This window comes from Erinaceus europaeus, chromosome 2 (assembly GCF_950295315.1).
Source record: "Erinaceus europaeus chromosome 2, mEriEur2.1, whole genome shotgun sequence".
NCBI classification, from domain to species: Eukaryota; Metazoa; Chordata; class Mammalia; order Eulipotyphla; family Erinaceidae; genus Erinaceus; species Erinaceus europaeus.
The window spans coordinates 3,862,708-3,876,149 of NC_080163.1; the positions used below are offsets into that span (position 1 = coordinate 3,862,708).

At 49.7% G+C, this 13,442-nt stretch overlaps 1 protein-coding gene across 2 annotated transcripts; it reads left to right on the plus strand.

The window, feature by feature from the left end:
- Nucleotides 1-3,099: 3,099 nt before the first annotated feature.
- DKKL1 (dickkopf like acrosomal protein 1) lies at nucleotides 3,100-11,023 on the plus strand. 2 transcript variants are annotated; one of them, XM_060174668.1, is made up of 6 exons: nucleotides 3,100-3,267; nucleotides 3,546-3,717; nucleotides 5,980-6,102; nucleotides 7,474-7,614; nucleotides 7,717-7,809; nucleotides 10,672-11,023. In XM_060174668.1, exons 2-6 carry the CDS (start codon nucleotides 3,565-3,567, stop codon nucleotides 10,978-10,980), a joined length of 819 nt encoding a protein of 272 aa, XP_060030651.1. In that variant the 5' UTR covers nucleotides 3,100-3,267; nucleotides 3,546-3,564; the 3' UTR covers nucleotides 10,981-11,023. The 2 variants fall into 2 exon arrangements, with proteins under 2 accessions (XP_060030651.1, XP_007536046.2); XM_007535984.2 differs by lacking the exon at nucleotides 5,980-6,102.
- Nucleotides 11,024-13,442: the final 2,419 nt, after the last annotated feature.

Genomic DNA, 13,442 nt, shown 5'->3' on the forward strand with positions numbered 1-13,442 from the left:
GCGAGGAAGTTGGTGATAGCCAACTGAATCTGAGGGGAGAGGAGCTGGGGGAACCTCTGGGTCTAAGGGAGGAGGGGCCGGGGGGACCCCTGGGTCTGAGAAAAAAGGGCCTAAGGGGACCTTAAAGTTTGAGGGTGGAGGTCCTGGGGGGCCCCCTGGGTCTGAGAAAACTGGGCCTGGGGGACCTCTAGGTCTGCGAAAGGAGGGGCTGGGGGCCTATAGTCCTGAGTCTGAAGGAGAAGGGTCTGCTGGGACTCGGACTTTTGACCACCCTCTCGCTGCCTGTTTGTATGCTGTGCATGTGGGGATGTATAAGGACAAAAGAACGGTTCTCTGTTCAACTGCAAGTTTATTTCTGAGGATTGAGGAGCGAGTTTGGATTGCTGGCAATTCTGTTTCCTGTGATCTCAAGGGAGCTGAGTCCTGGGCAGAGAGAGGACGTGGAGTCCAGAAGAAGTGGAGATGCCTGAGGCCGCACTCCCTGATGGGCCAGAGGGAGCAGCTATCTCAGGGAGACCCTGAGAGGAGAGTGTTAGCATCATGATTCCTGAGTCCTTTCTTTTTTTATGAGTTTAAGTGATGTATATACATTTATATATGTAATATTTATTTTTAAAAATATTTTATTTAAAAATGGCACACCTGGGGGTCGGGCGGTGGCGCAGCGGGTGGCGCAGAGCGCAGGGACCGGCAGAAGGATCCCGTTCGAGCCCCCCCCCCCCGCCCCCCCCTCCCCACCTGCAGGGGAGTCGCTTCACAGACGGTGAAGCAGGTCTGCTGGTGTCTATCTTTCTCTCCTCCTCTCTGTCTTCCCCTCCTCTCTCCATTTCTCTCTGTCCTATCCAACAACAATGTCAACGATGGCAATAATAATAACCACAACGAGGCTACAACAACAAGGGCAACAAAATGGGGAAAAAATGGCCTCCAGGAGCGGTAGATTCATGGTGCAGGCACCGAACCCAGCAATAACCCTGGAGGAAAAAAAATAAAAGGCACACCTGATTGAGAGCACATGTGTGTAAAGACCTAGGTTCAAGTCCCCAGGCTTCCCCTGCAGAAGCAGTGATGTAGGTGTGTTTCTATCTTCTCCCCTGTCTATTTCTCTGAATTTTTTAAATATTAAGATTCTTTTTTTGTTGTCCTTGTTTTTTTATTGTTGTAGTTATTGTTGTGGTCTTTGTTGGATAGGACAGAGAGAAATGGAGAGAGGAGGGGAAGACAGAGAGGGGAAGAGAAAGACAGACACCTGCAGACCTGCTTCACCACCTGAGAAGCGACTCCCCTGCAGGTGGGGAGCCGGGGGCTCGACTGGGGTCCTTACCAGGTCCTTGCACTTTGCCTCACCTGCACTTAACCAGCTGCACTACTGCCTGACTCACTTCTCTGAATTTTTGTTTGTTTTTACCAGAGCACTGCTTTGCTCTGGCTTATGGTGGTGTGGGGGATTGAACCTGGGACTTCGGAGCCTCAGGCATGAGAGTCTCTTTGCATAAGCATTATGCTATCTACCCCTGCCCTCCCCTTTCTATCCAATAAATTTAAACAAATTATACTTTATTTGTTGGGCTGTCTTCCCTGCCCAAGATTTGTTTATTAATGAGAAAGAGTGTGAGAGCAAACCGGAGCATCACAACACAGGTGAATGCTGGGATTGAATTTAGAACCTGTGGTTGAGTCCATAGTTTGTCCTCAGCGCCACCTACTTGGCCACAAGTTTTATTCATTCATGATGTCTGGGATAAGAATGAATATTGGATTCTCAAGTATGAGGTTGCAAGTTTGATCTCCAGCATTGCATGCACCAGTTTTCTCTTTCCTATCACATATATATATATATATATTTGCCTCCAGGGTTATCGCTGCGGCTCTGTGCCTCCAATACAAATCCACTGCTCCTGGAGGCCATTTTTTCCCTTTTTGTTGCTCTTGTTTTAACACACACACACACACACACACACACACACACACACACACACACATTTTTTTTAAAGTAAAAGGAGCTGGGGAGATAACATATGGTTATGTAAAAATACTTTCATGGGAGTCGGGTGGTAGCGCAGCAGGTTAAGCGCGGGTGGTGCAAAGTGCAAGGACCAGCTTAAGGATCCCGGTTTGATCCCCTGGGCTCGCTTCACAGGTGGTGAAGTAGGTCTGCAGATGTTTATCTTTCTCTCCTGCTCTCTGTTTTCCCCTCCTCTCTCCATTTCTCTCTGTCCTGTCCAAAAACGACATCAATAGCATCGATAATGATAACCACAATGATAAAAACAACCAGGGTAACAAAAGGGAAAAGATGGCCTCCAGGAGCAGTGGATTCGTGGTGCAGGCACTGAGCCCCAGCAATAACCCTGGAGGAAAAAAAAGAAAGAGAGAGACTCTTATGCCTGAGGCTCTGAAGTCCCAGGTTCAATCCCCTGCACTACCATAAACCAGAGCTGGCCAGTGCTCTGGTGTTTCTCTCTCTCTCTCAAAAATAAATAAAATATTAAAAAAAAAAAAAACCTTTCATGCCTGAGGCACCAAAGGTCCCAAGTTCATGATGCAACACTTCCATTAATCCAACACTTCCATTAGTCTGAGCTGAGAGTGCTGGGCGGGGGCGGGGAGAAAAGAGAAAGAAGCTGTCCATCATGAGGTCCGGAGCTCAAACACAACATTGCATGTGGCAGAATGGTGCTCTGGTTCTCTCGATTATTAAGAGATAGAAAGATAGACAGACAGACAGATAAACCTAAGGAGTAGACTCCCAGAGCAGGACAGTGCAGATCCCGACCTTCCACCAGCAGAGGAAGCTTGAGAATGGATTTGAGGGCGTTGGGGACAAGACCTGGAGAAGACAGCCCAAGGTGCAGGGTTTGTGACTATCTGTCCAGGAAAGGGAGCCGGGTCTCCACCCCCGAGCTCAAGCGGCCGAGGCGTGGCACGACCACGTGGCTTTGACCGCTGACCCAACCAGCTGCCCTCACCTCAGGGGCGTGTCCGACAAAGGAGAGGGGCGTGGCTCTGACTTAGAGGCCGTGCTCGCCCAATCGCGGTCCGCCTTTCGGGTGATGTCACCTGTGGGGCGTGGTCAGACAAACGGGGCGGGGCTGCGGCTCGCGGAGCTCCCCCTCCAACGCCCCAGGTACCCCGCGGGGGCTCGAGATCGCAGCTGTTTGGCTTTAACTGTCCGTGGACGCTGCGGTCCAGGAGAATCCAGTGAACCGGCCTGTGGGTCTGCCAACAAGGCAGGGTCCAGGAGGAAGGGGCGGGGCGTGGGAGCAGGTGCAAATGGGATCTGGGAATGAATGGGGACGGAGGTGAGGAAGGGATCCCAGGACGAGGCCGAATCCACGAGGCCGGCCCGGGAGGAGGGGCGTCCTGACAGGCTGGAGTGGGTGGGACTGGACAGGGGCGATGGGGCGCCCCGAGGGGAGCTGGCCTGGGTAGGGAAGGGGAATGGACCTGGGTGGGGGCGTGGTTTTGCGTGGGCGTGGCCGGAGGAGGTGGCTTCTGTGGGCGTGGTCTCCTGGTGGGCGTGGCTGAGCCCCGCCCTCCCGCAGCCTCCCCGCTCGCCCCAGCATGTGGCTCCCGCTGCCCCTGCTCCTGCTGCTGCCCTGGGCTGCCGTGCGCCCCGTCGGGGCGATCCCGCTCCGCGAAGCCGAGCTGGAGGGCTCCCCGGGTTTCCTCGGCCTCCAAAGCCTGTTCCAGACCTTCACTCGGCTTTTCCTGAAAGTGAGCCCCGGCTGGGGTTAGGTGGGGGGACAGAGAAGTGGGGTGGGGACCGATGGAGGAGACTAAGAGGTGGAAATGCCGGGGGGGGGGTTCTGGTTGAGCGAACAAACTTACTATGAGCAGAAGGACCCGGGTTCAAGCCCCTGGTCCCCACACATATCACCACACACAAGGAGCAAGGACCTGGGTTCAAGCTCCCAGTCTCTACCATGGGGGGCGGGGTAGCTTCATAAATGGTGAAGCAGAGCTCTTGGCTCCTGAGTGGTGATGTAGTGTCTTCCCTCCTATCTCTCTCACCTCTTATCTTTTTTCTTTTCCTTTTTTTTTTTTTTTTAGTGATTTCTTTTTTTTTTTTATTATTTTTTTATCTTTATTTTATTTACTGAGTAGAGGCAGCTAGAAATTGAGAGGGAAGGGGGTGATAAAGAGGGAGAGACAGAGCGACACCTGCAACACTGCTTCACTACTTGCAAAGCATTCCCTCTGCAGGTGGGGACTGGGGGCTCGAACCTGGGTCCTTGTGTACTATTATAACACGTGCGCTCAACCAGGTGCGCCACCACCGCCGGCCCCTTTTTTAGTGATTTCTTAATGATGTACAGTAATGTGCCCTTCCACACCCCTAACTATAACCACCGCAGCTCTCACAGCATCTTAAGAGACAATTGAGTTCCCTGTACCCCATGGCAGTCGCCTTTCGCCTTCTTCCTTACCTCACTAAGCAGAATCACCTGCAGGTCCATCCATTTTTGCCCCTAAGGACACAGTCTCGTCTTCTTAAATTGCAGAGTAGTGATCCATCACTTGAACAAATACTTTATTTCTTATTTTAAATTTTTTTTTGGTATTATCTTTATTTATTGGATGAAGAGACAGCCAGAAATTGAGATGGAAGGGGCCGGGGTGATAGAGAGGGAAAGCAAAGCGAGAGACGCTTGCAGCTCTGCTTCACCACTCCTGAAGCTTTTCCCCTGTAGATGGGGACCAGGGGCTCGAACCCCAGTCCTTGTGCATTGTAACACGTATGCTCAACCAAGTACACACCCATCCGGCCCTATTCATCTTATTATTATTTTTTTTATAAATATTTATTTAATTTATTTATTCCCTTTTGTTGCCCTTGTTGTTTTATTGTTGTAGTTATTATTGTTGTTGTCGTTGTTGGATAGGACAGAGAGAAATGGAGAGAGGAGGGGAAGACAGACAGGAGGAGAGAAAGATAGACACCTGCAGACCTGCTTCACCGCCTGGGAAGCGACTCCCCTGCAGGTGGGAAGCCAGGGGCTCGAACCGGGATCCTTATGCCGGTCCTTGTGCTTTACGCCACCTGCGCTTAACCCGCTGCACTACAGCCCGACTCCCTATTCATCTTATTTTAATGAGAAAGCGATACAGACAGAAAGACTAGAGCACTTCTCAGCTCTGGTTTATGGTGGTGTTAGGGATTGAATTTACGACCTTGGTGAATCAGGCATGAGAGTCTTTTTGCATAAGTATTATGCTATCTCCCCAGCCAAATAATAATAATAATAGTATAATTTTTACACTATCAAATAATCCTTTACTGAAGCATCTTCCTTTGTACTTCTTTTTTTCCATTTTGTTGCCCTTGTTATTGTTGTTTTTTTTGTTTGTTTTTTATACTTATTCCCTTTTGTTGTCCTTGTTTTATTGTTGTAGTTATTATTGCTGTCATTGTTGTTGGATAGGACAGAGAGAGAGCAGGGGAAGACAGAGAGGGGGAGAGAAAGATAGACACCTGCAGACCTGCTTCACCACCTGTGAGTCGACACCCCTGCAGGTGGAGAGCCGGGGGCTGGAACTGGGATCCTTACAACGGTCCTTGCGCTTTGCACCACATGCACTTAACCCGCTGCACTACCACCCGACTCCCTGTTATTGTTGTTATTGCTGTCATTGTTGTTGAATAGGACAGAGGGAAATTGAGAGGGGAAGGGGAGATAGAGAGAAAGAGAGAGAAACAGAGAGACATCTGCAGCCCTGCTTCACCACTTGTGTAGCTTTCCCCCTGCAGGTGGGAACCGGGGACTCAGACCTGGGTCCTTGTGCACTATAATGTGAGCACTTGACCAGGTGTGCCACCACCTGGCCCCCTTCCTTAGTAATGATCATTTTGTTTTGTCTTGTTTTGTTTTTACCAGAGCACTGTTCAGCTCTGGGTTATGGTGGTGTGGGGGATTGAACGTGGCATCACCTCGTTCTGGGCCCGTCCTGGATGGTCAGTTTCACTGTCATCCTCAGACCCTTCCAATCACCGGTAGACTTGGCAATATCATCACCAGCTTTTTCGGGAGACACACCGAACGGGCCAGTCTTGGGGGCCAGGGCAGACGTGGCGCCGACTTCCCCACCAGTGCATCGCAGGTACCGCTTTGATCTCCTTGGGGTCAAACAGCAGCGGTGGCAGCTGGTGTCCAAGGAGCCCAGATTCAGGGAGGCCAAAGAAAGTTGTGTCTTGGCCTCCTCCAAGCTGAAAGCTGAGCGCAATAATAAACCTTAATAAAATTAAGTAAATAAATAAACATAACAGAGACCAGGGGAAATTGTGCGGTGGTAGACAACCAGATTCACATGCTGAGCAGTGCTCTGGTCTCTCTGTGTCTCTCATGAAAATAAGTAAATTGAGACTCCGGCGGCAGTGCAGCGGGTTAAGCGCACGTGGCGCAAAGCACAAGGACCGGCAGAAGGATCCCAGTTTGAGCCCCCGGCTCCCCACCTGCAGGGGAGTCCCTTCACAGGCGGCGAAGCAGGTCTGCAGGTGTCTGTCTTTCTCTCCCCCTCTCTGTCTTCGCCTCCTCTCTCCATTTCTCTCTGACCTATCCAACAACGACGACATCAATAATTACAACAATAAAAAACAAAAGGGAATAAATAAGTAAAAATTATAAAAAAAGAAAAAAAGGTAAATCAGGGGCCGGGCGGTGGCACAGCGGGTGCAGCACACAGGATAGGAGGCACAAGGACCAGTGCAAGGATCCCTGTGGAGCCCCCGGCTCCCCACCTGCAGGGCAGTCGTTTCACAAGTGGTGAAGCAGGTCTGCAGGTGTCTATCTTTCTCTCCCCCTCTCTGTCTTCCTCACCTCTCTCAATTCCTGTCCTATCCAAAAAAATAAAATAAAAATGGCTACAGCAGCAGTGAATTCATAGTGCGCTGAGCCTCAGCAATAACCCTGGAGGCAAAAAAGAAAAGAAAAAAGAACAGAGGACCTAGTGGGGGTTGTATTGTTATGTGGAAAACTGAGAAATGCTATGCATGTACGAACTATTGTATTTACTGTCGAATGTAAAACATTACTTCCCCAATAAAGAAATTAAAAAGGAAAGAGTAAATCTTAAGGAAAAAAAGGGGGTACCAGGCAGTGGCACATGTGGTTGAGTGCATACATTCTAGTGCACAAGGACCCGGGTTCGAGCCCCCAGTCCCCCCCACCTGCAGGGTGAAAGCTTCACAGTTGGTGAGGGACGGCTGCTGGTGTGTCTCTGTCTCTCTTCCTCACTATCTTCCCCCATCCCTCTTGATTTCTTTCTGTCTTTAGCCAATAAATAAATAGAAGAGAATAAAATCGTAACAGACAGAGGGGGCAGAGGGTAACCTGGTAAGAACTGAGGGGTCAGAAGAGAGGGGAGGAGACCCGGGGACAGGAGGCAGGGCGTCCGGGACACCCTGGCGGGGCAGCAGACTTCTGGGAAGTCTCAGGTTGGAGCTGTTCCCCCGTCCCTCCCCTCTGGCCGCAGGATGATCTGCTCCGAGGCATAGGCAGCTTCTTCTCAACCCCCATGGACTTCCGGAGCCTCCCAAAGAACTACCACCAGGAAGAGGACCAGGAGCGCAGGCTGGGGAACAGGACCGTGTCCAGCCACCTCCAGATAGACAAGGTGCCCGTCTGCGCCGGGAGGTCCCTCCCACAGCCCCTCTCCTCCCTGATCCTCCTGTCACCATCAGCAACATCCAGCGGCCTCTCTCTCCTCCCCTCACAGGTGACTGACAACAAGACAGGAGAGGTACTCATCTCTCAGAAGGTGGTGGCGTCCCTGGAGCCGGCCGAGGGGAAAGGGGAAGTTGCCTGGAAGGTTAGAAACTGACCCCCCCCCAAAAAAAAAAAAAAAAAGTCTCTCGCTAGGAGCAGGAAGCAAGCTGACTCTCAGTCTCCCTCTCTGGGAGGGAACCGATGAACCTCTCTGAGCCTCTGAGTTGTTTTGTGTTTGTTATCTTTATTTATTGGATAGAGGCCGCCAGAAATCAACAGGGAAGGGGGGAAGGGGAGACAGAGGGAGAGAGACAGATACCTGCAGCCCTGCTTCACCACTCGCAAAGCTCGAACCCAGATCCTTGCGCATTGTAACAGGTACACCGCCATCCAACCCCTCAGTTTTAATTGCTGCCAATTAAAATAATTTTTTTTTAAAATTTTGTACCAGAGCACTGCTCAACTCTTGTTTATGGAGGTGCGGGGTATTGAACCTGAGACTTCAGAGCCTCAGGCATGAGAGTCTCTCATCACTATTGTGCTATCTACTCCCACCCTTAAGTGTTTTTTTTTAAATCTTTTTTCCTACCACCAGGTTGTTGCTGGGGCTTGGTGCCGGCACCACAAATCCATCACTCCCAGTGGCCATTTCTTCCTCTTTCTTCCTTTCTTTCTGTTATTTATTTTCCCTTTTGTTGCCCTTGTTGTTTTTCATTGTTGTAGTTATTATTGTTGTTATTGATGTTGTTGTTGCTGGATAGGACAGGGAGAAATGGAGAGAGGAGGGGAAGACAGAGAGGGGGAGAGAAAGACAGACACCTGCAGACCTGCTTCACCGCCTGTGAAGCGACTCCCCTGCAGGTGGGGAGCCGGGGGCTCGAACCAGATTCCTTAAGCTGGTCCTTGCGCTTTGCACCACGTGCGCTTACACTGCGCTACCGCCCGACTCCCTCTTCTTTCCTTTCTTGCATTTTATAATTTTCTTTTTATTAATATTTATTATTCCCTTTTGTTACCCTGTTTTTTTATTGTTGTGGTTATTATTGTTGTTGTTATTGATGTCGTCTTTGTTGGATATGACAGAGAGACATGGAGAGAGGAGGGGAAGACAGAGAGGGGGAGAGAAAGACAGACACCTGCAGACCTGCTTCAGAACCTCCTTGAAGCGAACTCCCAGCAGGTGGGGAGCCGGGGGCTCGAACCAGGATCCTTATGCCTGTCCTTGTGCTTTGCGCCATGTGCGCTTAATCAGCTGCACTACCGCCTGGCTCCCTTTTTTCCTTTCTATTTTGCTAAATAGAACAAGAGAAATTGAGAGGAGAGAGGGGGAACAGATGGGGCTTGCGCGCATGAACCCAGGACACTAGCCTCTAAAATGTACTCAGCATGGACAAAACTATAACCTGAGAGAGACAGAGAGACACCTACAGACCTGCTCCACTGCCTGTGAAGCTTCTCTCCTACACGTGTGTGGTGGGGTGGGGACTCAAACCTGGGTCCTTGCCCATGGTAAACTGTGCGACCAACCAGGTGTGCCACTGCCCAGCCACCAAGCCAAAAGGGATGAACCAGGGCCAGGTCGTGGCTCACCTGGTTGACCGCACATGCTACAATGCACAAGAGCCCGGGTTCAAGCCCCTGGCTCCCACCTGCAGGGGGAAACTTTACAAATGGTGAAACAGGGCTGCAGGTGTCTCCCTGTCTCTCCCTCTCCAGCTCCCCCTCCTTTCTCAATTTCTCTGTCCAATAATAGGGAGGGAGGGAGAGAGGCAGACACACCCCTGCAGTATTGTTTCACTGCTTGTAAATACAAGATGTAGTCAAGTATTAACATGAGAGAGAAGGAAAGAGAATCAGAGCATCACTCTAGCACATGCTTTTAATTTAAAGTCTGGGACCCAGGAGTTCTGCAAAAAAGACTTTCATGCCTGAGGCTCTCCAATCCCAGGTTAAATTCCCAGCACCACCATATGCCAGAGCTGAACAGTGTGTGTATATATATATATATATATATAGTGATTTTTTTTTTTACCAGACTTCAGTTCTTGCTCATGGTGGTATGGGGATCGAACCTGGGACCACAGAGCCTCAGGCATGAAAGTCTATCTGCAGACCCATTATGCTATCTCCCCTGCTCTCACTATATATATATATATATATATATATATATATATATTTAAATGTATATATATATTTATAAAATTATATATATATATAAAATGTTTACAGATAATTATAAAGCCCAGTGCTCTAGCTCCTGGGTCACCTCCCTGCTGATAGAAGTCTTTTTTTTTTTTTTCCCTAGCAGGGTTATACCAGGGCTTAATGCCTCCATAATGATTCCTGGCAGGTATTTACTTATTTATTCATTTATTTACCAAGAGCACAGATCAGCTCTGGTTTATGGTGGCACAAGGGACTGAACCTGGAACTTTGGAGCCTCAGGCATGAGAATCTCTTTGCATAACCATTATGCTATCTACCCACCGCTTTATTTCTCTATTTTTGATAGGACAGAGAAATTGAATGGGGAAGGAGGAATAGAAATCAAGAGAGATGCAGCATCGTGAAGTGTGCATCCCTGGCCAGAGTATTATTATTTTGTTTACATTTTTAAAAATCTTTTTATTTTAAATTTATTATTGGATAGAGACAGAGAAATTGAGAGGGGAGAAGGAATGAGAGAGGGAGAGAGACACCTGCAGCCCTGCTCCACCACTCATGAAGCGTTCCTCCTGCAGGGGGCTTGAACCGGGGTGCTGTCATGTGAGCGCGTAGCCAGATGGGCCACCGCCTGGCCCTTCGACCTCAACCCAGACCCAAAGGCTTTTTGTCCATGGCAGAGCGAGCGCGGGGAACTGCCCCACTGCGCCCCCTGGTGGCGGCAGAGGAGACTGACAGTCGCCAGTGGAGACGGAGCACCCTGGGGTGGGCCGCCCACCTTGCCTCGCTCCTCCTCCCCCAGGTACCCAGGATAGAAGAGAGGGAGGTGCTGGTCCCGGAGCCCAAGGACGAGGACACGTCCCGGCGGGAGCTGCGCCCAAGGGTGGCCTTCTGGATCATGAAGCTGCCGCGGCGGAGGGCCCGGCCCGAGGCCCAGGAGGGCGGCTCGTGGCTGAGTGACAGGCGGCACCGGCTGCAGGCCATCCGGGACGGGCTCCGCGAGGGCACCCGCGAGGACCTGGAGGAGGGCGCCCAGGGCTCCCCGCGGGCCAGGCTGCCTGTGCGCAAGGCCCGCTTCCTCTACATCTTCAGGCCCTCCCAGCAGCTGTAGGGAAACTGACCCCAGCCCCCAGTGGAAATAAAGTGCTTTCTTACATCCATCCGGCTGCCGGGGCTGGCTATCTAGCTAGCTAGCTTCACCTCCCATGTGACCAAGGGTGCAGTCAGACGTGGCGCCTATTGACATTTTTATTAAAAATGGAAAATTTGGGGAGTTCGGCGGTAGCGCAGTCGGTTAAGCGCAGGTGGTGCAAAGCGCAAGGACCTGCGTTAAGGATCCCGGTTCGAGCCCCCGGCTCCCCACCTGCAGGGGAGTCGCTTCACAGGCGGTGAAGCAGGTCTGCAGGTGTCTATCTTTCTCTCCCCCTCTCTCTGTCTTCCCCTCCTCTCTCCATTTCTCTGTCCTATCCAACAACAACGACATCAATAACGACAATAATAGCTACAACAAGGGCAACAAAAGGGAATAGATAAATATTTTTTAAAATTTGAAAATTTTATTAAAAATTTACTTTAGGGACATAGGTAGATAGCATAATGGTTATGCAGAAGAAAGACTCTCTGGCCTGAGGCTTCCAAATTCCCAGGTTCAGTCCCCGTCACCACCATATACCAGAGCTGGTCAGTGCTCTAGGGGGGAAAAATTAGTAGGCAGGGGAGGTTGCACAGTGGTGAGGCAACAAGCCTTGTATGCCAGAGACTCTGATGTCCCAGCTTCAAGCCCTACACACAACACCAGAAGTCAGAGCTGAGGATTACTCTGGAAAGAAAAGGAAAGAAGACATGATGGTTATGAAAAGAGACTCTCGTGCCTCAGGCCTCAAAGTCCCAGGTTCAATCCCCAGCACCACCATAAGCCAGAGTTGAGCAGTGCTCTGGTAAAAAAAAAAAAAAAAAAATTGGGAGTGGGCTTGGCGTAGCAGGTTAAGCACACCTGGCGCAAAGCCCAAGGACCAGCGTAAGGATCCCAGTTCGAGCCCCAGGTTCCCCACCTGCAGGGGAGTCGCTTCACAGGCGGTGAAGCAGGTCTGCAGGTGTCTTTCTTTCTCTCCCCTTCTCTCTGTCTTCCCCTCCTCTCTCCATTTCTCTCTGTCCTATCCAACGACGACATCAATAACAACAACAATGTTAAACGACAAGGGCAACAAAAGGGAAAATAAAATATTAAAAAGTTGAAAAAAGTAAAAAAAAATTAGTTAAGAAAAAAGGAAGAGAAAAAGAGCTTGACTTTGGTCCTAGTGAATGTTAGCTTTAAAAGCATTAAAAATTAATGGAAAATGACCAGGGCATGGCACATATGTCTGAGCTATACATCATAGTGTACAAGGACCCAGGTTCAAGCCCCAGCCCCCCATCTGCAAGACGGCTGGGAGGGGGAGCCTCAGAAGTGGTGAAGCAGAGCTACCAGTGTCTCTCCCTATCTACCTACTGTTAAAGAGCAAAATCAAACCACCATCCACTGTAAGGAAGCAAAGATGTTTATTGACGAATTGCAATCCGGGCCGAGATGGTGACTGGTGTTAGTCTACCAAGCTCGACCCTGAACAAGGCTCAAACCACACAATTTATAGGAATTCAGACTCCACTCAGGGAGGGGGGAACACATCACCTTATTAGCCTATATCCAATCATTTCAAACTTATCAATAGCCTGATCTATTCAGAATAAAGCATGGGCTAGTTCTAAACATCACACCAGACCAATAGGTCCCTGCCTAAGTGGGAGGGGGTCACCACATTCCTTTGCTCTTTGTTGGGACCACCCGGCCATCTGTTTGTAATTCATCAGGCCATCTGTTTGAACTACCTGGTGACAGTATTCCTATGCAAAGGTCATGAGGAGGTCTGTTCAATGCAGGGTCTGTTAAAATAATTGATGGCCTTTTAGGTTCTGTTGAGGGGAAAAGGGCAAGGAATTTCCCACCTCACTGGGCAGGAGGGCAAAAAGCAACTATATTTAAACTATTCTTAAAACTCAAACTCACAAAGCAACTATACTTATAACTATTCTAGAGTTACTGCCTCTAACACCTACCCCCCCCCCAGTTCTCTTCTAGAAGAAGGACAATGAAAAGAAACCTCCTGTATAAATGGATTTGTCATGCAGGCACCCAGCCCAGCAACACCCCCGTAACCCTGATGGAAAAACAAAACATGAGGTCCCAAGTTTAATTCCAGGCACAGAATGTGTCTGATGTGGTTCTCGTTTTTTGTTTTTGGATAGAGATATTAAGAGGAAGTGGAGAGATGAGGAGGGAGACAGAGACACACCTGCAGCCCTGCTTCACTGCTTGCAAAGCTTTCCCCCTGCAGGTGGGGACCAGGAGGCTTGAACCTGGGTCCTTGAGCATTGTAACAAGTGAGCTCAGTATAATGCACCTGCATCTTTTTATTTTTATTTCTTTATTGATTAGTCTTGCCAGAAACAGAACCAAATGCCTGAAAACCAAAGCTAATCTTTGAATAGATGAATAAAATGGATCAATACATATATATCCACAGTTATTTCTGGAGC